The sequence below is a fragment of the Arachis stenosperma genome, chromosome 8 (genome assembly GCF_014773155.1).
Source record: "Arachis stenosperma cultivar V10309 chromosome 8, arast.V10309.gnm1.PFL2, whole genome shotgun sequence".
NCBI lineage: Eukaryota > Viridiplantae > Streptophyta > Magnoliopsida > Fabales > Fabaceae > Arachis > Arachis stenosperma.
In genome coordinates, this window is record NC_080384.1 from 50,227,414 (window position 1) to 50,252,931 (window position 25,518).

At 31.3% G+C, this 25,518-nt stretch overlaps 2 protein-coding genes across 2 annotated transcripts; both read right to left on the reverse strand.

Moving 5' to 3' along the window:
* Positions 1-3,679: 3,679 nt before the first annotated feature.
* On the reverse strand, positions 3,680-9,699 carry LOC130946915 (ultraviolet-B receptor UVR8). The gene is made up of 14 exons (XM_057875810.1): positions 9,091-9,699; positions 8,519-8,595; positions 8,285-8,363; positions 8,040-8,099; positions 7,731-7,832; positions 7,369-7,462; positions 6,567-6,609; positions 6,430-6,475; positions 6,267-6,313; positions 6,067-6,169; positions 5,927-5,981; positions 5,711-5,814; positions 4,505-4,584; positions 3,680-4,177 (listed from the first exon to the last, which is right to left on the reverse strand). The coding sequence occupies exons 1-14, from the start codon at positions 9,326-9,328 to the stop codon at positions 4,058-4,060; spliced, it is 1,248 nt and encodes a 415-aa protein (XP_057731793.1). The 5' UTR covers positions 9,329-9,699; the 3' UTR covers positions 3,680-4,057.
* A 1,723-nt stretch (positions 9,700-11,422) lies between these two features.
* Positions 11,423-20,242, reverse strand: LOC130944874 (protein HESO1-like). Its single transcript, XM_057873450.1, has 10 exons — positions 20,027-20,242; positions 19,866-19,909; positions 18,298-18,486; positions 17,509-17,682; positions 16,925-17,109; positions 16,123-16,218; positions 15,319-15,364; positions 14,940-15,046; positions 14,214-14,315; positions 11,423-14,126 (listed from the first exon to the last, which is right to left on the reverse strand). Exons 2-10 carry the CDS (start codon positions 19,882-19,884, stop codon positions 13,200-13,202), a joined length of 1,845 nt encoding a protein of 614 aa, XP_057729433.1. The 5' UTR covers positions 19,885-19,909; positions 20,027-20,242; the 3' UTR covers positions 11,423-13,199.
* Positions 20,243-25,518: the final 5,276 nt, after the last annotated feature.

Consider the following 25,518-nt stretch of genomic DNA (forward strand, 5'->3'; position numbering starts at 1 on the left):
GTCGCTATTGGAGTGCACAAAGCCATGACAGGCACCAACAGCATCACATAGATCATCGCCTCAGTAGGTCCTAGAATATGATGACAACGATGATTAGCAAGATATATAATGATTAAGATTTTGTTTTGTTTTGTTTGGTAGTATTTTATTTTTTTGAGTTTTTATTCTGTACACTTGATATTTCACGTAACTGACTGTTCTCATTAAAAATACTACTTGATTTTCACTAATTGAAATTTGACTTAGGTTCTAACAAGTAAAAGATTTACATTCACTGTCGGCTAATTCACCAATAATTTTTTTAAATAAATATAGAATAATATATTACCGTTGAATTTATTGGGAGATAAATCTAATAGAATATATTACTTGTCTGGCGCTAAAGTTACTGTCAAAAGTTATCTAACGACAATCACTTCCATATTTTTGCCAACTTTATAACTAAATATGGCGTTAATTTTACCGGTAATTATCGTCAGATTATAAAATCTGACGTTAATCCATTACCAGCAAAAATTTTATTATCAGAATAGATCCAACACTAAATCCAACAATAAATTTATTGGCGAATTTTTTTCGTTATTCTATTACTAATCCGACCATATTCGACAAATTTCTTGAAATAAAAATTCTTTTTTATATATTGTAACTGAAAGTATTTATTATGAGAATTATGAAGCCTCAACAACATCATACAAGTATCATTTTGTCTATATATTGTCAAAATTAGAAAAATATGATACTTCTTTATATTGGTATCCGTATATGATATTGGTTGTCTATTCTACTTGGACACACACTTATTATATATATATATATATATATATATATATATATATCTTGCAAACTATCTTGTATATTATTAAGGTGGCTAAAAACAGCTGAAGTTAAACAAGAAGCACAAGTGGTGTATGTAAGAATTCATTCTGTCGAAGTACTTATATTTTGTTGTGTAACATTTGTAGCTTTGATCTATCTCGTCGTACAATACTAGATTGTAGGGGCCGTCTCCCGTTGATCAAAAAACACTGTTCATGTAATTCATCAATGATGTGTTTCACGAATAATGAATACATGCATGAAGGGGCCGGGGATTCATTCATTTCAATTTCTTTCTCATACTTTTGCAAGTAAAAACTAAGGTAAAAGAAAAGGAAACATGGAACAAAGATAGTAAAATTTTCAGATTTAAAAGTGACAAATAATCATTGAACAACTTGCCTCATTACCATTAAAAGAAAAAAATCGGATAAATTAATCCTGCTCTATATCTACACCAATTTTATCGAAAATAAATCATCTGTCAAATTACTTCAAATGATAAAAGAGAAATAATTTTAAAATGACGCATGAATATATATTATAATTTATACTAAATATTCAAAGCACCGTCCTAATACGCACATGTGAAATATGAATGGTGATTATCCAAAAGTAAGCTTAGTTGTGATTTGTGAATGAATTATGAGATTTATCTGAGTTACTTCTCTTGTAAATAATTTGTCACACAACCCCTAAACCCAATGTTTTAAATTTCAATGAGTTCCACACTTGGTTTGACACATGTGGCAGGGTGCGTGAGTGTGACACAAAATGAGCCGACATAGTAATAAGGTATTTTGGATACACAAAAAAGAAAAGAACCCAACTCAATACAGAGTGTATTGTATTGTATGGTAGTGGTAGGGTGCTCCTAATTGGTACGGGGGCACAGAAGCACGTGGTTAGGAGGGGGGTACACGTGGGGGGACCACTCATTCTCAATTATGGGGTCATCATGGTGCTCATGACTATGGTGCTTAAGCTAACGTGCTTCACTTGCGGCGATAACATAAACATGCATACCGCATTTCCCGGGCCCCTTTCACCTTCACTCTAACTACTGTTCACTCATCATTTCTTCCGGTGCGTGCCGTGCATGCCCATGCTCATCATCATCCTCATGCACATGCTGCTTCACTACTAACTCCACCTTGAGTTAGTCACTGTTTGCGTTGTACTTGTTATACGGGCACGAGGGCCCCACTCCTTTCTCAACTCAAATCAATACTCTACTCAAAACATCACTACTAATAAATCAACCAAAGCACTTTTTATTTACTAGAAAATTATTTTTTAAAGGAAAAATTATATTTGATATAATAATTGGCTAATTTTTTTTTATATTGGAAGGGTGTGTGAGTTGTGCTTGATTATGGTGTATACAGGTGTTAGACACAAGTGTGGAATAGGGAGAAATCGGACCATCCGAGTTCTTTGTTAAAAAATTCGTTAATCACAAATCGGACCGTCCGATTAGTTTTTGTTTGTTTTTTTTTTTTATTTATTTAACATGAAATCGGACCCTCCGTGTACAGGTTTTTTTTTTTGTTTTTTTTAAAAACCGAAAACGGACCCTCCGTTTTCTATTTTTTTTTTAATTTTTCCTTTAAAACAAAACGGACCCTCCGTTTTTAGGTTTTTTTTTTTTTTTTTTTTAAAAATCAAAACGGACCGTCCGAGTTGTGATTGTTTGTTTGAAAAAAAAATAAAACAAACAAATCGGTGCATCCGATTTGTACATCCCATACCAATGTAAAATACATTTCTGTTCACAGCTTCTTGTTATACACTTCTCTCTCTCCCACATAAAAAATAACAAGCGTATAATAATTTGTCAGTAAAACCACTATTGATTGACACAACATATTTTGAAAAAAAAAAAACATTTATAACGGTCGGAATTTGTGAGAGAGAGAGAGAGAGAGAGAGAGAGGTTGCACCAACTCAGGTTCAACTCTCAACTCTCGAGACATAAAACTCAACAGGAAAGCAATGTCCCGATGTTTTGACTTATCAGCGCAGACATTTATTACCATCTTACTTTATTGTAATAATATATGAAGATGTGTGCAATTTGAAAGATGGTGGAATCCAAAGATGTTCAACCCTTACTTACCAGTTACCACAGCTTTAAAATTCCAGCTGAGCATGTGTCTGGTTTACCACACCAAAGAATTTCTTATTTCTTTATTTTGTTTTCATCAAGTCTTTGCCACAACAAAACTTGCATCACAGATTTTTATTTTAACATATTTTTGTTTTTCTAAGGACAGTTACTCCTAATCTCGCTGAAAAGGATATTAGGGGTCTGAAGTCTGGTCTGATACAATACCACCGTAATGCCATTATGGTGTTCTAAAAACCATGTTACTCTAGTATATTTAAAAAGGGGGGTTAGGTATTCACATTAATGCATATTATAAAGGCAAGGGGCCAGGACCAAAATCTGCTTCATTTTCTGACTCCTGTCATGCCATATTTATTTCTCTCACCATCTTGTTACCCAAACCATAAATTTAATATTTAAAATTTACTACTAGCTCCATCGCCGTACCATGTTGCTGGAATTTCCCATTCATGCTTGATGGACGATTATTGCGAATTGCAGAACCAAACACATAGTTAAAATGTTCAAACACAAACAAATAGAAAAGGAAGATACCCTTTCAATTATGATGCTACAAAAGCATCTAGACTTATTAGGGTGACAACTAACAAAATATATAGGGGCTCATATAATTGCATCACCATGATCTACTTAAACCATCTGGCTAACTTTTCTCCACGGGAACAGAACAAAATGACATAAGCACTAATATCTGAAGTAAGCTAAATTTCCCACAACTTAAAGACAGGCTTTTTAAAAATTAAAAAAAAAATATCATTATTCCAATGAATTTACTTGATGCAGCACTTTTGTTTACATCATATACATAAGGGGGCATTATTTGCCTTATATGCAAGAGCGTTTTTTACAGTGAAAAATAAAATAAAATAAAAATTATACAACAAGTGGATAATATATACCTCACTTAGACATGCTGCAACCTATTGGAGCCCATTGTATGGGGTAGAAGATGTGACCTTAGCAGATATGGTGATGTATGGAAGATAAATAGCAAATTGGCAACACAAATGAACAAATGCATAACATCTATCCGGGTTATGGATCATAGCATTCTGGCTTTTCTGGATGAATTGCAGATAAATATGAATTATTGGAACAGTAAAAAAGTTATGTATATTCAAGTATAGCACCTGTATGGTTGAACCCGCATGAAATTTGTAATGCTTTCACTTCTTCTCCAAAACAAACTCTAGCAGGATTTATGTAGTCCACATCACTTCCTTGGCCCTGAGTTGAAAGCATAAACTTTATTTTTTGTCATGCATATAAAGAATTGTACAATTGGACAAATCAAACAAATTATGAAAGTGGCGCTGGCTAATTGTATTCAAACTCATATTCCTCTTAAGATTGTGTGATGTCTTGTAATTATTATGAAGAAAGCTAAGTGAAAATCAGTATATGCGTTTATTGTGTAATTCCATATACAAAGTGAATCATCACTGCTTGTGCAAATTTTGTTACTTCAAACAAGTTATTCTTTCCCTCTTGTCCTAATATGGTATTCTGATGCGTGCCTTCTCCTTGATAAATAAAAATAGAAGCAGAATTTACCAATTGTCCAGCAGAAGAATGTCCTACTTCAGAGAAAGTCCCATATGAACCTCCCCAACCCCATGTGAAGAGTCTTCCTTCTGCAGGTCAATGAAAAATTCAATAATAAAAAATATACAATCATAGTCTGCAATACCAATGTAGTAAAACATTAGGTAAGTCTTACAAGTGAGAGGACTATAAACTAAATCAACAAATCAAAAATTGATCCCCCAATACTACAACTGAAAAGTGGTATGATTATGCATCACATCATATCTCTATATCAAGCCTGCAGCTCTATGCAGAAAACTATACAGGATATGTCTGTTTACATGTCAGGAAAGAACTTCTTAACCTTTAAAACGAAAGTGAATGTGCCACAAAACATGCTGGAAACAAGAAAAATGATTTTCTCCAGGATGCATAAAACTGACAATTAACTATTGATTCCACAAAAAATTGAATGGCAAACTGCCGATTTGACAAGAGTAACAGCAGTATGACTGCCTATACGTGGACTGGAAGTAAACTCCCGGATATTAGTACTATATCTTCTTTCATATAGTGAAGCACTGGATTGATGCCAAAACAGTTCTTTTCATTGTATGACAATACCCACCCTAACATTCATTGTCATGCCATGACTATGGCCCCTTGTCTTCCTTTTAAATCATCCATAATTATTTTTTACTTGCATGATAATAACCATTCTATTCATTTGCCTCAACCCTATGAACAAAATTTCTTCTAAATAGAGGCTAACCAGACTATTAACTACGACTGATAAGCTTGTTCTTACTATACTCCCCTTCTATTTTGGGTCAACATGTTTTGGAAAATTACTAATCATACCTGCCTCGGGCAGTTCATGGAATTTTGGATGAGCAGCTCCTTTGGGATAAGATTAGGACCTATCTTTAACCTCTTGACCATTTTAAAGATATCCTTTACAGAAATGAAATGTTACAGGATTTGTTGCATTGCTTCAATACTTCTTCCTAGTCACTTCTAACGAGGACCTCCTATCCTCCTAGTCCTTTGTAAATATCTTATCTATCTTATTGAAATTCGTATTACTAAAAAAATTGTCCTGCTTACCCAAATTTGACAAGAAGTAATTTGGTAATTCTTCTCATCCAACCACACCCCCCCCCCCCCCCAAAAAAAAATTTAAATAAATAAAACCACCTAAAAGGAAAAAAGGTGTTCAAGGAAAGGATCTACCAGAAATTGCCGCTGTGTGCTTCCAACCACAAGAAACCTGACTAACAGAAGACCTCAGGAATGGCCCTTGAACCTTTTCTGGTACATGAATGGCATCAGGGGAACTAGTAAAAAATAATTTAAACAATCAAAAGTTTGGCATGCAGGCACACAAAGAAGACAAATAATGATGATAATATAGAAAATTAAAAAATAATAGTAAGCATAGAAGTATACCCAATACCGAGGCAGCCATTCTCATTCGAACCCCAAGCATAAAGCTCTCCAGAGTCTGTAGGAAAGCACAAAATAGGATGAATCAATAATCCATGGATTACATATAAGCATATGGTGAAGTTCAGAAACTGATGAATTACTTGTTAGGACACAGGTATGATAGCCACCACAAGCAACTTGCTGTGAGTATGGAAGTTCATTAATTAAGGATGGTTTTGTTGCATTGCTCATCTCCTTCAAGCGCTGAGTATTTTGATTGAAGAAATAGTAGTCATTACAAATAATAAAATGATGGGAGACAAAAAAGGTATAATTGGCAGTTGTTACTGATTGAACTCACCAATTTATCAATTCCTCTTTCTCCAAATATATAAACAAAACCATTTTCTGAAACATTTCCATGAAGGAAGAGCAAAAAAGCAATGGTTAACTCCCGGCACGGAGAAAAACTAAGGAAGGGAATCAGAAAATAAAAAAGGCGTCAAAAAAATATATTTAATTACCATCAATGCAAGCTGAATTTAGCAACCCAGCAGCTATATATTTAACCTAAATAGATACCAAGAACAATGAAATATTTAGTTTGACTCCAGTAGATATCTCTTGAATTAGATACACGGCATAGAATTCAACAAATTACCTTGATTCCCTCAAGATCCTTTATAAGCCTTGGAGTATACTCACTGCATGATTTGAAGAGTATATAAATAGACATCCACATAAATTAAATATTAACCCAAGGTATGGTTGCAAGGAGTCCTATATAAAGCAGCTGAGAGCATATAGAGGTTCTCTTGAGTATATTACTATTACATATAGATATATTAATATATAGACGCCAAGCTTGCTTGGTTAATTTTATTGAGGACCAGAATTTATACAAAAATTTCTAAGTGTGGAATGTACAATTAAGATTAAAATGAGGTAATGTCTATGTACAAGATTCAAAAGTGTCTAAAGCTAATAACATTCCTTTTTTTTAAAAAAAAAAAAATTGATCTTATTTTTTTATGTTTCAGTTGAAAAGTCAAGGGTAAGTAAAAGTAAATTGGATATGGACTCAACAAGTACATTTAATTGCAAAGTAAAGGTCAATGATAGCTGAAGATAAACAAGAACCAAGAAATATGTAGTAAAATACAGGTGTCAAATGTGATCCATGCAAAACCATAACTGAAAATCCAAACAGGTCAATGCCCGGGAATAAAATTTCAGTTGCAAATAAATATACAACAAACTTCAACAGTAAGCTTTAGGTCATTTAGGCGACAAATTGATTAGTATTTGAACACTGCAAAAAGCCAGAAACTATCCCCTCTTCATAGATAACCAATATCATCATCATCTAAACATTTTATGGTTGCTAGATTTGTCATGAAACTGAGACTAAAAAGGACTATCAATTACCGCTGGTAAATTTTGTAAAAGAAAAGGAATAAAACCTGTAACTTTTAAATAATCCCAGAATGCCCGACTCGTGACCATGACCAAGTCTACCTGAACCTCCCATCCCCCAACTAAAGGCCTCTCCTCCATCTGGCATGGATAAAAACAACATTGAGAGGACATTAAAAAAATTTAGGACACCGTAGTCATGCTTACAATCAAGGACTCAATAGAAACAGCTGATGTACCCTTTAAGGTCAAACTCAAAAGTTCTAATAATGCTATACTTCCAGTTGAAAAAAAATTAGGTAATATCATGGCTCTAACTAGCATGATATCAATGAAGATCGAATTAGAATATACTCCTAATGTAATAATATAATATAATATAATATGTTGGATCTTGTCTATTGCATACCACTAACAGCCATTGAGTGCTCTGATCCCAGCGCTGTCATTTTAATGCTGATTCCATCCAAATGTTCCACTTTAGTTGGCAGAGGAACTATGTTTGGGGCCTCTGCATCTCAGTAAACAACATTATATTTAGACTGGTCACTATTTCCAACCTCCTTTTTGGTTAGCTTTAACTTTAATAGCTACCACTATAATCATAATCCAGATGCAGGTTTATAAAGCTACTTGTACAGTAAACAGGTTCATGGAGGGAAAAAAGGGGGGGAAAAAACTTCGTCTATGAGAAGCTAATGAAAAGTTTAGTCCTTACTTTTTCCAAGTCCAAGCTGTCCACTTGTATTCTTTCCCCACATATATAGTTCTCCATCCACTAAAAAAGAAAGGAAAACGGAGAAGAGAAAAAAAAGATACATTTTAAATCAAATGTAGTAAGGTAAAGAATCTTGATAACTCACAAGGAAAGATGAATTAATATATGATAGTTTTAAAAACAAGTTATCAATGTCAAGGCTGGTTATGTTTATTGTGGTTAACTAAGCATGCATAAGCATAGACCTGTTATTGCACACGAGTGATTATAACCAGCAGCAATGTGCATAATCTTCTTCTCATCTACCAAAACCCGAACTGGCTCCTAGATAAACATGAAGAGGTAAATGAACTATTCAAAAATTGGAACACCTCAACAAAATACTCTCATCAACAATCTGACAACAGAACAATGTATCACTACTATTATAAGTTGATTTAAGATAATATAATACAGATACAGCAGCATAAAGATCATACCACCAAGTACTGTTTACCCTCTGATATACCAACTTGTCCGAAATCATTAAGACCGGTGGCATACACGAATCCATCGTCTGTGAAAGAGCACAATTTGTAAGCCTCTACTTTGAGTCTTCAACAGTCATCAGACTCATCACCAATTTAAAAGACTGTCAAATTATAGCCAATCCAGTAGCATGAAAAGAACTGTTACTAAGACAAACCAGCAAGTCGGAACACATACTTTTCCTGATAAAATTACAACGTGAACATAAAGACACTCTAACAATCTAATGCAGTTCTAAAATTGCTGACATCCAAATGAATTTGCATAAAATTATTGCAATTGCAAACTATTCCTCAAATATCAGCTGACCTTATGGCAATACAAAACCATGGAATCTAATACTAACTCCATCTAACTAACAAATACGAAGTTTATTGCACTTGATAGTATTTTCTGAATACAACACGATTTCCGAAATCATCTACCGATTCATAAATTAAACAGTAAATGATTCAATTTCCTCTGTTGTAAAGAAGCAATCCAGAAATGAAACGGAAAACAGAATCAGGTGAAAATAATGGACCTGTTAGGAAGAGTGTGTGAGCACCGCCACAAGCGATGGATTTGAGCGTTTTGTGTTGGAAGGCGTTGCAGACAGCTGGAGTCCACTGAGAATCCAAAGTGCCGAGTCCCAATCTTCCGAAATCGCCGTTTCCCCAGAGCGCCGCGAACCTCTTTCCGCTTCGCTCTGATGAGAAGGACCTTCGTAGAAACCCTAACCCCAAACGGTGCTTCGTGAGGGAGTAGCTTCGGCGCCACATCGGTTTGAAAAAGATAAAGGAGATTCTAGAAGGAGAGGATATTGGCGGTGGTGGTAATGATGATGAAAGAGAAGAATCATGAAGTGAAAGAAAGAAAGAAAGAATGGTTAGAGGTTGTTGTTTCGAAAGTCTATGGCTGGGGATGCAGCAACGTCTGCACTTTCTTTCTGGTAATGGCGGTTGGTTCGTTAATTGTTGAAGACGGTACTAGATGGCACCTACTACATCCCCAACAGAGAACACTGTAGCACACTACACTAGCAGCTGTTGATTTTACCTTTTTGACCCTTATGTAATTCATTATTATTATTATTATTATTATTACTTTTGAAAATTCAGCATTCATTCCCAAAATAACAAACATATTTATAATATATTGTTAAGAACATTCAATAATTATAGTATTAAACAAACAATTTTATTTATAATACCCAAAAATGACATTTCAAAATATAATTTCTTCAAATATTTAACCTTGAAACAAACAGGATGAATTAAATAACGTGTATAAACTTCAAAAGTCGTTGTAATTAATATATTCAACACACAGGATAAAAGTCAAATAATACAAATGTACATCAATTGATTTTTTATTTCTATGTTTGTATGAGTCATGCTAATAAGTACTTTTATCCATAAATAAATAAAAAAACATAAATAAAATATTTGAATAACTTTTTTGTAATTTTTAATGCATTAAAATAGACAAAACTTTATATATTTTATTTTTATTAACCAATGTCCTTAAGATCCTCTTTAGCTTTTTTTTTTAATAAAAAATAAGAACTAAGATAATTATTAAGTATTAGAATATAACAACTTTTTACATTTCAAAAATTGCTTGAAAATATTTCATGCAATCAACGGCGGATTCAAAAGAATTAATTTCGTAGATTGATGACATTTTATTATTTGAATACAGAAAAATATCCGTTCTTATACAAAAACTTTCACACCAAAGCAATTATTATACCATTGTTCAGAAGTTTATATTTATTTTGTAAATAAAAAATCACAAAAAAAACGAATTTACTCTTTTAAATAAATAAATCACATTATTTTTCATTGACGTTAATAATATTTACATACAACACTCCTTTGTTTGTCATTCTTGCATTACGTTGACCCCACAAATGAAAAGAGCATCAAACTATGAGGTCTAGTGTCACTAAACTTAAGCGAAGTAAATGCGTATTTTACAATATATAAAGATAACGTGTGATATTATATTACCAAAATTTAGGAGATGTATTACGTTATACAAATCAAAGAATATGTGTTTAGCTTCATCATCCTCAAAAAGAGGTAGATGCAATTTGCCCTATCTTGCTACTATGGGAGGGAGATAAGATCATGAACCATTCATTCAGGCATCCTAAAGGTGCATCATATTAACTCATGATGCATGATGAATCATTCTAAACAAGAATAGAGAGGTCAAAATGAGAAAGACACTAGAATATTGAAAATTAGAACAGAAGCCATATCAAAATCTAAGGATAATAAAGTGAAAATCAATAATTTGTATAATGCTTAGATATTAAAAAAGGAAGAAAGAAATGAATCCTAATTAGGATTTTATCTAAAGATTGGCCAAACCATATGCCTGTACAAAATTATAATTCTTAGTTTCTTACATCTTTATAAATCATTTGAGGTGTAAACATAAAATCCATTCTATGGAGGTTTATGGGAAAATTATATTGCTTTATAGTGTTGCTTAATGACTTTCCTCTCGGTTAACCTCTATCTAAAGTGTTTTTAGGTGTTGAAAGCATAAAAGCAAACACTTTAAAGCTTAACTTGCCATAGGGCAATGTGGAAAAAGAAAAGCTCCCAATTTGGAATTCAAACTACATAATAAACATGGACAGAGTGATGAGAGGTCTACACTTTTAGTGCATGTGATTTGTATTAATCCTGTAAAGAACAACAGTTTAAACAAGTGTTTTAATTTTTTTAGGAGAGTTAGAATTTGGAATCTTGATTCCTCGGGTTTACTTCTATAGATCTTATTTTCAATTCTTCTCAATTTTTTTGTGAAGGAGACGAATTGAAAATAAGATCTATAGAAGTAAACCTGAGGAATCAAGATTCCAAATTCTTGAGTTTGGCAAATCAGAGAGTTGGATAGGAGAAAGCTATGGAATTAGGTAACAGGAATCCGTCATGCAAATGGCTAAGAAAATGGAAGTTTCAAGAAGGGCTGTCTGAGAAAGAAAAAAAATTGACATACATCATGCAAAATCACAAACCAAATATATGAGAAAAGCTTTAACACAACAAGAGACCCGAATACTTTCGCAAAATTTTGATTCGAGAGTTGACACCAAAATGAAAGGACAAGCAAGAGGTTAAAAAAAAGGAAGACACGAAGTCATGAATCTCCTAGGACTAGTATGAAGATCAATTATTGCACAGATACAAATCTAACAACACATTACTCCTAGTACAATAACTGATAACTCACTGAGTTGGAGTTCCGTCCATTGAGTCAATGAGATGCAAACCATACTTGAAAGGTGTTGACATTATAGAGTGAAATAGAAGATAAAACCACTACGGTAGATGGCTTATTATTTAAAATAGGTAAGATAAATATATTTATACATATATTATAAAAAATTAAAAAAATAAATAGAATAATATTAGTATATTTTTATTATGAATATAACAGCTCATATATGATCTTGTGACTCATGACAAGAAACAAGCAGCATCTCATCCATATAGGCTATACCTGATGCTAAACTAGTCCCCCAGTTTATTTGCTGTTAAACATTCAATCATATATTTGGCACATGAGAAATAATTCATAAAAAATTTTCAGAGTATATAAATATTCATCAATCCAACATTTAACATAAATAAATAAAAAACTAGAATTCAGCATTCAGCAGTTTATAACTTCAAAATTAAAATGGCTCCAATAGTTTAAGGAAAGGGAGGGAAGAGGATCCCTCAATTCAGAGTTATGCCAAAAACACAGGCTATACATGTTACAATGAATTGCCTAATTTTAAATAGAGACCAGACCATAGTACTACGTGCAGTATTCCATCTTTCGCAGAGTTAAAATTTCAGCATGCAACCTTGCTCTATATTGCTACTAGCTAATCACAAAATGAGTTATCCTTTAATATTTGACCCGTGGATTCTACGTTCTTGACATGTTAAACTACAGGAAAATTAGGTTTTTTTTTCTTTCTATTTTCAGTGTTTTTCACTTTTAGGATTTCGTGAATGAAAAACTTAAAAGGAAAAAAAAAAAAAGAAACAAGATTTTCATTGTTTTACTTGGTTTTTATTTTTCCTTCACAAAATCTTAAAAATAGGAAACACTGAAAATAAAATAGAAAGTGTTTTCACAAACCAAACATGCCTTACCTGTTTATTGGTTGGTTCTGATCCTTAGTTTTCCAAGTCAGGACATTTTCACCCATAACACAACAGATGCTATATCACCAGGGAGAGCCCTTATGCAATTGAAGGGGAAATTTCTTTCTCTTGTGACATCAGTGTGATATCAGACTCGATTATCATCACTAAATGCTCCCAACAATTGCCTTCTCTAAGGTTTGGATGTTGTTTGTCATCCTGAAAATACTGCTTGCTTAACACTACACCAAACTTTTGTCAGTAGAAGGTGAAGATTCTATTTTGGCAATACAAGTTCCACTACACACTAAGAAAATGGGAATTAAATCCCATTCTGATTAACAAAACCCAAGGAGGCTTTAGCTCGACAGAACCAATGGGGAGAAGAGAGAGAATAGACAATTGGTTGTCTATATTGGGTGATTTGCTAATGCAATTTGAATTTTGACAAGGTATACACGTACAAGAAACAACCTCCATGAGAAGGTTGAAACTAAATTCTCCTGTGATTGTGCAAAGTATGCTCGGCTCTGTATGGACTATGTCTTGTCGAAGGAGGGGGTAAATGAACCTTTTGATGAGACATTCTAACAACAGAAGCTATGAAATTTTCTGAGGGAATACGTTGAGAATGTATGGGTGGATCACGACTTCTTGGAGGAGGTTGTGAATGAATTAAACCATTTCCTATTGAAGCAACGTCATTTTGATGAGATGTTGCAAAAGAAGCTAGGAAATTTACTGGGGGAATGCGTCCAGATCGTATGGGTAGATCGTGACTTATTGAAGGAGAGGGCGAATAATTTATACCATCTTCAATCACAGCAACTGAATTTTTATCAGATGTTCTGGAAGAAGATAGGAATTTTACACTTTGAGGTTGTATGGGTGGATTATGACTTGTTGAAGGAAGGGGTGAATGAATTACACCATTTCCAACAGGAGCAACTGTGTTTTGATGAGATATTGCAACAGAACCATAATCATCAAGAGAAGGAACTAACCTTCGATCATAACAATGATGCCCAGTACTATGTGTGAAAGATGCAGATGCATTATCAAACGCAGTTTTACCAGGCTGCATCCCACCACTACCTGGTTCTGTTCCCTGAGAACCTTGAGTCACAACCTGGTTTTGTACCACCCCTCCCTCTAAGCGCCTCCTTTTGGATGGGAAAGCATCTTCTGGAGTTGGAAGGTTATTCTCATTCTCATTCATAGTCCTAATACCCTCAACTCCGAAAGTAGAAAGAGTATGTCTCTCAAACAAAAGAGGCATCAATTCCTTGCCCTGCATCTGGCCATCCAGAAACCTCAAAATGAAGTTAAGAGATCTATGGATACATCCATATATCGTATTTACTTCTTCAGGTCCAACTGCTCTTGAAAAATTTTGAGAAGGATCTGTGAAATCCTCAATCTGTTGAACAAAATAGCATCATGAGCAAAAACATCATAAGCTAATTTTCAAATTAAAAAAAAGGGAAATAGAAGTGAAGTGGATTACACTTATTGAATATGATTTACGACCCCAAGATTTTAAAATCCATGATCCTTCATATAAGCTTATGCATAAACCATTCTGCCAAAGTTGTTCAACTGATGCTAGCTGCAATATGAATGAAACTAACAAATCATAACAATTGCATGAGATTGAAACAACTTCCTATTTCACATTTCGTACTTTAAAGAACACTTGAAATCAATTTGATTCTCAATAGTAAATCCCTAATACTAACAAGAAACAAACAGAAACAAAGCCTAAACCCTAAACCCTAATATTAACAAGAAAATAGCAATAAATACCAATGCTAATTCTAAGAGATCATATTTGATACTCTTTGCTATGATATGATTCTATCCTGATTTCTAACACCAAAAGATGGTGAAAACAAAGCATGGGGTTGGTGATCACATGAGAGGGCTTCTACAAGATATCCCTTGCTTTACACTAGCAACAAACATAAAAGAGTCACCGTCCTAATAAATATTATGTCACAAAAGATTTGATCTCTATTGTCATTTCAAGAACTAAAGATTACACTTGATGGAAAATGAGGAAAACAGTAGCTTCAAAATATCACAAACTAGTGTGTATTGGATTGATTAATCTTCTATTATACAAAACAACATTGCTGCCCATTTATTTTGGGTACATGGAAAGTAACTATTATTTCGAAGGGAAAAAGTATTAGTGAATATAATTCTCTATACATAGGAGGAAAGACATTACCTTGACAAATAGAGTAATGAAAAGCTTAGCCAATGAATCACTGTTCTTTTTCCCATAGTTGGCATAATTTTTAACAGCTCTAGTAACAGATTCAGGATCAGCTCCCTCTGAAACATACAAGTACAAATGTCAAAGAAAGTTTACAAGAGTCCATCCAGGAAACTAAAAGTGTTGGAATCTTAAGACTCTTGGAGCTTTGGGGTTCTTATTGTCTTTTGGTAATAGTTGTTTTATTAGGGTGGAATTGTAATACTATATAGCTAGAGTTAGAACTTGATTATACAAATAGGTTCCACTGTTTAGTGTTTAACAAATGCAACACAATGCGCACACACAAAAATAAATAAATAAATAAATAACCTGTTGATATAAATTGTACCTTTAAGTAACGCAGAGAATGGAGGTAGTATAGGAGGGTTGCACGTCTGCATTGCAATAAAGAGAAACAATGTGAAAAAATACACAGAAAATGTATCACTAGGGCCCTCTGAGAAAATTATGCATTTGTTAACATTTAAAGCCACAAAGTAATGTCAAAATACTTGTTCCTACCATGTTCTTCTAGCACATCTTCAGAAATGAATAGTTATGTTGTAATATTACTTGCACATGTGCTTTTCAAAAACATTTGAGAGAATATTCTGATGTTTGAACAACTTTACCATCTTCTATAGATGTTTTTTTTCCCTTCTTTTCTTTTTTTTTTCTTTTTAGAAGATTGGAAGTTTAGTAGCAAAAGAAAAGAGGGAGGGGGGGTACAAATTTACGTCTTTTTGTTTATCAGCTTTTAATTATAAAGTAGACTCAAAAGATCTCTTAATCTCTTATGAAATTAGCAGCAACCTAATCCCAGAAGCATGGGTTTATTATTATGAATACACCAATTATAGGGTGTTAGGTTTTCCTAGAGCTTCAGCCTATAGTGATATAATTATCAAGTGAAATGCCACTAATATGAGAGGAATCAAGAAAACACTTAGCTACAGGTAAAATCTTTCAATGGACATACATCCATCACTACACAAGGGATGGAAATGAATAACCAAATATGAATCAATTGAAGAAAGTATTGACTCTATTGACATTCCAAGCAAACTCAAATCCCAGCTTTATTACTAGAAAGTAAAGTAATGCTTCAAAAAGGGATAAGTACTTAAAACAAATATTTAAAAATGTTTACTACCTGCAAATGAAAAGCAACAAGCGATACAATAGATAAAGAATTCAGCGTCCGGTCTTTAGAACTGTTGATATTCTGTGCTTGAGCCCAGGATTTCGCCTACAATAGTAAAATCACATTAGCATGAAAGCATTTTCAAAACTGTTATAAAAGCAGTATACTGGCCAGTAAGTTCATCAGTCAGAAATCAGAATTAAAGCAAATCTAGTGAAGTGCAAGCTAGCCCAACAGCGAAGAAAGGTTGGTGAAATTCATGTTTTACTGAAAGAAAAGCCATTCAAGTGTTTACTGACAGTTATGGTAACTTCCGAAAGACCTGGTTATACAATTAAGTCTTTCCATTTCACTTTGGAACTCCAAAGCAGAAAAAATAAAATTCTGGTAGTCCATTTTCAGATGGTCATAGACATCTCGTCACTGTCAATTCACCATGCTCAAAACAAATCCAGTCCTGTATTTAACTAGGGTATTAGGTGATTTATCTCAATTCTTTATTCCAATAGTAATTCCCTTCATATTGCTTTCATTTCAATAATAATTACATCTTTGGGTGTAGCCCTTCCCCCATACCCTGCATAATGCTTGTCCATTGGCTTGGCTGTCCTTTTTATTGTTTCCATTTCAAATTAGTCTTAAATGACATTAAATCAAACTTGGTAAACACCAGTAGCGTAATTAAATAATAATTAAATATTAAAATAAAACATGCATCACAATGGTACAATTCGATATTATCACCCCCCCCCCCCCCAAAGGAACAAAAAAAAAGGAAAAAGAAAAAAAAAAGGGGCATATGTTGAATTACCAGAAAACATAGCTTCCGAAATCTTTCATCTATGGCAGAAATTGAATGGATAATACGGGATTTTGCAATGCCATCCCTATTCTCAACTGATAAATCACATTCGATACCTGTACCCCTATCAGTAAGTTTAATAATTGGCACCTTGGCAGTCATGATAAGCTGTACACTGGTAATATGCCCTCTTCCTACAACACAAAAGTTTGAGAGTTATATTTCCAACAATATCATCAAAGATGTTAAATTCATCATATTTAAACTAGTAAAAAGAAAGAACTAATCAAGTTCAAGATGTGAGAATCATTTTCAACTATATCAGATCATGCAATTTATACCATTTTCATTCAGCAAAAATGAATGCAATGTTCGTTACATTAGACTGTAATGAATCAGATTCAAGTCAAGCCAAAGTGCAAAAAATCAGACCTAGTTTTAAGCTAAATTATATAGAAAGCTATAAATTCATTTCTAACATTTGAATAGAATTCCAGAATTAGCTTAATTTTGTGGAAATGTCGAATGCAGAACTTTCCTCCTAACAAATGCAAATAATAAAAAAGGACATTATGCTAACATTAGAAATATACTTTGGATTGAGCATAGTTTCTTATTGAATTTTCGAAGGGTTGAAATCTTCCTCTGACGACCAACTTCAGTTGAATTGTTGAAATTGATAGACAAGTCCAGATCACTTTTTTTATTGAATATATCCATTACAAATGATCCATATTCTTCCACAACAGGGGAGCTATTACCTTTTCCTGAAAGAAAGGGAACAAACAATAAAAAGAAGACATAAAAAGACTAGAAACTAACCAACATTGAATCAACAAATAACAGAAGAAAGAATAAGGAAAGCATACCAAGAACTAGAAGAAGGTCATATTAATTTGAATTATGGTAATTTTTTTCTGTTTTTGGAATTAGGGGATTATCCGTCTCGGATAATAGCATTTAATTTGTGAAATGTTTGACATACAAGAAATGGCGTTTTCACAAATCTCTTAACATTGAAACTATTAGATTTAAATGCAAAAGATGCTTCCTTCCCAAAATAATATCCTTAGAATAAAAAATCAGAAAGCAACGAAAGAATGAATGAGTTAAAATGAATCAAAATGGCAAAAGAATCATGAAGGTTTAGATTCAATGGCCTATATGAAGAATTACTTGTTTTTCCTAGGTTGCTTCTTTAATAAAAAGAGTAAAATAGTACTCAATTCCACAATTGTGAAAAGAATTAATACTTAAATTAAAGAAGGATTAAATAATTAATAGCATTACATCCATTCATGTGGCAATACAGTCATGCTGTGAAACTCCTACAAAATATCCATAAAAATTGCCAAAGAAGGAAGCAATGAACAAATAGTTACCATAAATTTCCCGAGCCATCACATTGAATATGCGAACTAGATCTACTCTATTGTGGTAATCAATTGGTTCTGGGATCTGTTTAATGTAGGTATCATGAAGGAGTTCCTCTAGACCAGCAAGAGATGCAGGAGAGAACGTGATTGCTGCTAATTTCTCTAACTCGAGCCTCTTTGCTGTCTTTAGAAGGTCTGGCAGGGTAACAATGAATTATGTTACTACTTCAAAAATTAATGCAGTAAATTTCCATTTAGAACACCAGCACTGCCACCGTTACCAACAACAACAATAGGAATCCCTAAAATCCTTTTTTCTCATGAAACATTGTTTGGAAGACTATAGAATGGAAAATATTGACTTCATACTTGATGAACTTTCAAAATTATCACCAATAATAATATGAAACCAACAATGAAAGATTTAATATTTTCACATAAAATAAAAAAGCGACAAATTTCCTTCCATCTTATAATGGCCACCAAATATGGCCAAGCCCAAACCATCAAATTCAGCTCATCTTGCTCCCACCAAAAACGCTTAAGAAGCGGTCACTGGTTGTACCATATTACCAAGGATTGGTTATTGCCTATAATACCAAACTGGCCTTGCCTATGGTCTTTGGATTTCAAACAATTTTCATTAGGTATTTAGGTTTTACCAGAGCTGTTCGATCTTAATGACTTAAGGCCTGTTTATTTCAGAAGTGATCTGGCCTCAACAACTCCAGGCATCCGATAACAGGAGGTCTGAGTTGTTGCTTATATTTAATTTTCCTTGGAAAGTGATTTTCTTACGTTTACTGTCAATAGAATCTCAACAGAAACAGAATCACTACAGTGGACAGCATAGAACAAGGCTTAAATATTACTGGTTCGAGGTAACTAAATTTTGTAATGGCAAATACAGCCATAACAAAAAAAATAAAACACGTTTCAAAGTCATAATTTCCAATAATTGATTGACTGCAGCACCTCTAGGTTGCAACAGCATCAGGATTCCACCACCCCAAGTCATAGCATCCCAGGCCTAATGTGTGTCAACCTCTCAAATCCCTCTTAAGAGTGGGATAAAGGAGCCCACAGTTCAATTTTTTAGAAACAGAGCGAACCAAATTGTGTGCTTCCCTATAACCTATCTGAAATTGAAAGAATGGCAAACTCAATGTATACCCTTCTAGGACCCTAAAAAGGCACCTTAAGGATGTGTTTGGTACTTGATACATCACACAAATATAAAGACAGAAACATACAAAAAAAATGCAATTGGAGCTGGAAACATGTATACAAAACAGTAAATTCTCTGTACATTTTGTCCTTCTAAAGAGTGAAGCTAAAGGGGACACAAATTTTGTGGCGGTGACCCAATTACTAACAACACTCTAATAATCCACTTTAATTTTAGTCAATTTCATCAACACACACACACGCATAATGATTCACGGATTTTTCACTAAATTCAAATCCCAGAGGGTATATATATATACAGGTCATTTTGATTAATTAATTTATTCAACAGACATAAGAAAAAAGAAAAGGAAAAAAAAGCTTGAAAAATTAAATGAAGTGATTACCCTGCTCGGCCGATTCCATTCTTCCCTGGAAACCTAACCAAAAACTATTCAAGCAAAACAAAAAAAAAAAGTTGCTTCAGCGTGACATATAAAAACACACATGTAAATGGAAAATAGGTAGTGAAATTGCGATGAATTTGAGCGAAAGAGGAATTACTTACGATACGAGCAGAGAGAATAACGAACTCGAGTGTAGAGAGAGAGAGAGAGAGAGAGAGAGAGATTCAATTATTATAAATGATTAAGTTTTGTGTTTGGATTTGGAGGGTTTTTGTTTTTGTGTGCATTCAATGCCTCTTTCTCTTCCTCTTTGAAGCGCGCGGAACATAAATAGTGAAAATAGGTTGCCCTTTTTGTTTTCCCAGTTAACAGTTACAATATTTGCAGCTTTTCTTTTTATGGTAACGAATAACGATAATTCTTTATCATAAAAGAAGGGGTAAGAAATTAAATTTTTATCTTTATAAAGGTTCTAAACAAAATCTCTATCTATCTTTTTGGTACGGTTAACAAAATCTCTTTTGATTTTGGTTAGAAAAATTCGTGTTTTTGGTCATGGGAACACTATGTTTTTAAAAAAAAAAAACTGCATCACCTTGGCTGGGTTGGACCCTGACCAAAAACTGAAAACTATTTCTCCTCATTTGACCTTCTTGAAGATTTGATATGGTGAGTTGTTAAAGAAAATATATTTTTTGAAAAAGATCTTATAAAAAAATAAAAATAATTTTATATTTAGATATTTTATGTAAAAAAATTATTTATTTATTAATTATATTTAAATATAATAATATAAAAATATTTTTTGTTTATTTATTATGTAAAAATATCTTTTTTTTTTTAATTTTTTAGAAAAAGATATAAATTATAATTTTTTAAAAAGATATTTTTTATTTTTTTAGTGTTTTAATTTTTATTATTAAAATTTTATTAAATATATTAAAAAATAAAAAAATATTTTTTATTAAAAAATTATTTTTTCTATCAACTTATATTAATGGTATCTAAACAAGTATTGAGTATAGTGAACCCCAAACAAATCTCCTTCGTTATTAGGTAAAAATATTTTGACCACCTAAATAATTTTGATGTGCTCCTTAATTTATTATCCAAAATTGTTAATATCATGATGAGATTTTGTAAATTGGGATACTTAAATTATCAAGAAGTTGATAATTGAGAGTTCAATCAATGTGCTTAAAAGATTAAAGAGTATTTGTTGATTAGATGAGATTGTGAATTAGTTTAAGTAGGAATATAATAAATAAATAATTTAATCTACGAAATACATAAACATTTTATTCAATTATTGTATTTATATACGTAGATATAGTCTGAATATGATATACTCGACACATGTCCAATGCATATCTCTTTTTATCTAACTATGTCATAATAAAAAAAAATTAAACACATTTAAATACAAAATATACTGACATGTTAACCTTATTCTTTACTTATTTTTTTAAACGAGTTTAGAAAAATAATATTATTATTAATTATTAATACAAGAATGATCTAAAATGATTTATATAATTAAAAGTGACATTAAAAACATTGAAAAAAGTGAGTTTATATATTAACATCAATAAAATTTCAACATATGATTAGTATCATATACTTTAGGCCTAATCCACTAATATTATGGGCTGCAAAGGCTCTACCACTAGACTACCAAACTTAGGTTTGAGTCATTCAGACAAAAAAAAAAAGACCATGACCCAAAAATTAGACTCAAAAAATAGGGAAAGAAAAAAGTAGGTTTGAGTCTCTGTTTTTTATAGCTAGTAGTAGGTTTGACTTTTGAGTCATTACTAAAAATTAACGGAAATACTAGGGACAATGATTTTATTGAACAATATAAATAACTACCAATTAAATAAAAATACACTACACTTTTAAATTAATCTTTTAAATTTTAATATTAAAATAATTATCCGTACACTAGTAAAATGAACATTCAATATATCTATTATTTACATTGTTTAATATTTTCATTATTCACCTATACTTTTTCAAAATTAATTTACCTGTTGATCAAATAAATAATAAGAATAAATCACTAGTTCACCACCATCTAGCATCTATCACAGAAGATAGAACTAACTTTGTGAGTACTAATCAGTGAATCCTATAACGTATCTTAGAGGACCATACATTAGCCCTAACAATTTTGTAAAATCTAATTCTACCCATAACTCGCACTAATGTCTCTGTTTATTTAATTAAGAACCAATTTGATCTTTAGACCAAAAAAAAAACCAATTTGATCTTATAAAAAGAGTAAATACATTTTTTCGACCCTTGACTATTTAGTCAAAAGTCAAAGCGTTTTTTCACAAATGAAAAATTTTTAATCGATTTTTAGTTATTTAAATAATTGATTTAAACAGTTTTGATAAATCAGTATATCACTATTTATAGAGTTTGTTTGAATTAGTTACTTAAATTATTAGAAATCAATTAAAAGATTTTAAATTATAGATAGACGTTTTGTTTTTTAAACAAATGGTCAAAAAAAAATATTTTTTAAACTTTTTACTAATTGCCTTAGGGTTATACAATAAAGACATTTTGTTATCTAATTGCATATTAAACACATTTTTTATCGGTCATTTGATACTCATCTAATACTTATGTTTTTTAATGTTTAATTATATTTTAATAGAAAAATTTTAAATACATTTAAACATACTGAAATAGGATCACGTATATGTCCAATTTTATTTTTATTATATGTTCTTAAAATATGACTAAAAAATAATATATCTGAAGCAAAAAAATATACTTTAGATTCTTAGATTTAAACATATTTATGTTAGAATACAAAATATAAATTAAAATATAAAATACCACATGTATATATAACTCAAATACACAATAATTAATTTAATAGATAATTGTCTGTTTACATATATAATATTTTTGTTTAGTTGGATATTTTAATGTAACGGTTTACAATGCCATTTTTGTTTAAAGACATCTTAGTAGTTATTTGTTTATGTGAGAAAGAAAAGTATTATTATGATATTAAAAGAGAAAACAAAAATAGCATAAGATAAAAAAAAGGTTTATGTAAAAATTTAAATAAATTAAAAAAATATTTAAAAAATATTAAAAATATAATTATTTATATTATACTCTTTTATAAGTTTAAAGTTTGAAGAGAAATAATATTCTGACAAAAATTAGATGCATATGATGTGAAGTGAGTGTAATTTAAACAAATATATTTTTCATTGTCACAATGAATTTTACTAATATTCAAGAGAGATTAGTGTATTTGTCCCAAATAATAATATTATCAATTTATCAGACAAGAAAATATTATGAATACTATATATATGTACGAAAAAAAAAGTGAAAGTATATCCTAAACAGTAACGAAATAATGGAGAATCTCCTCATCATCAAAGTATAGTAGTGTCGTACAGCTAGAAACAGATAGAAAGAGTGTTGATTGAAAGTGGAAGAAGATCATATCATCACAATTCGCATAAACAGAGGGATTCGTTTTGCTGCGGTTAGGAGTTGGAATGTTCCTTAAAGAAGATACTACCAAGACTATGAAAATCAAATCCATCATTAAATCAATAAATTTAAAAATTTTGAACTTCAATTGAGATTTATTTGAAGTTAAAATAAATATAATAAAATAATATATCTATATAAAATATATTTTTTTAAATAAATTATTTTAAAATAACTCTTCAATTTTTAACCGATTTATTAACAATTTTATCTTGAATCAAACTAATTTCTAAGTCAATTTTTAATTCAAGTGATTGAATCGATTGGTTCAGTAACTGGATCATGTATATTATAAAGTTGTGTTTAGTTATGAGAATATAATATGATAAGACAAGATACTGAGAATAAGACACAAAAAATAAAGATATAAAAATTAATGTTTTATATTTTGTTTGATAAAAAAGTAAAATAAATTATAAAAGTCTAATTTATTTTTTTTATTTAAAAATTTTGAAAAAAATATAATAATAAAAATTATATTTTAAAAAAATTGATATGAATAATAAAAAAAATAAAATAAAAAATAAATTATATCTTTTATTAATATTTTTGTGTTATTCTGTTAAAATAAATATAAAATATATTAATTTAATATTTTTAAACACAATATTTTTATCTATATCTTATTTATCAAATATAATTTTATATGAAGAATGTTAGGGCCAGCAACTTTGATATTTTGTAATCATCAATTGACTATCAATAGTATTTTTAATGGTATAAGATTATATTCAATGGTGAGAATTCACTCACTTTTCTTTTGATGGTTAAGTATTGACCAGAAAACACAAAAGTTACTGGTACTCTAGACTTTTCCATTTTATATTTTTATGTTTCTATTTTTGTATTCCGTACAAGTACAGCCTAAACAACATTACTTCTTGTTGTGTTATGTAGAAACATTATTAACAAACAAATACCAAGTTTTTAGCCAGTGCAATTATCAATATAAGTGCATGCGCTGGCTCTCACTTATTTGTATGATACCTCAACACACAACAAACACTTCCACTATATACATATCCGTTGTCACAACTCACACCATACCTACCTAAATACGTGAATACATACTATACAAAGAATTCAGCATTAGTTTAATCATTTCTCACTTTTACAAGATTTCTAATAATTAATTTTGTATGAGTTGCTAAGACATATGGTCAATTGGTAATAATATAAATAAGTGATCTTCAAATTTAGTGGTGTTGGGGTAAAGTTTTTGTGTTTGACAGATAGATAAATAAGTAGACAGGTCATTATTTAATCTCACGTGATTGAAATATAATAAGCTTGTTAGGGTTAGAAAGAGCCCAAAATGGGTAAAATCCAAACAATAGATTCACTGAAAAATTATATTAACGTAATTAAAATTTAAATTTAGTTAATACTTGGTAAATTAAGGGTTTGAGCTTAGGGCATTGGGAGTGGAAAAGACTAACCTTTTGGCTTTAGTGTAAAATACTTAGCGTGTTAATTAATTTTAAATTTATTTTTAGAATTTTGTTGGAGAGCTAATGGGGTATTTGTACAATGTGTACAATAAGCTACTTATTTAGCTCAATATGAATTTAAAATGAAAATTATCTACGAAATAATAAATTTAAAAACTCTTATTCAATTATTTCACATCAAATTTCAAATTTTATAATTTCAAATTTCAAATTTTTAAGAAAATCCCGTTAGTTATTTCAAAAAAATAAATCCTCCGATACTCTCTTTTTTTTCAACCGGCGGCCACCCCACCTTTATCAATAATCATCCCATTTCACCGTTGCTACTTGGCTTGCCACACGCCACTCACCCTTAATAAAAATAACCATCCACTTAAGAACAAAAATAATCATTCGCATACCTAATGAATTGAATATCTAACATTTTTTAATTATATATAACTAAACCCAATCCAATCAAAATAATTATCTACATAAAAATAAAATAACCATCCGCATACCTACTAAAATGAGTATCCTAAATTGACCATTAAAATAGAAGAGGAAGATGAATAAACAGAAGAAACTATTATTGTGGTAAAACATAATTTTGAAGGATTAGTCATGACAAAAGCGGCACTATTGTGAAGCATAGGGCTCAAATCATGAAAGAAGCTAACCATGCTTGGATT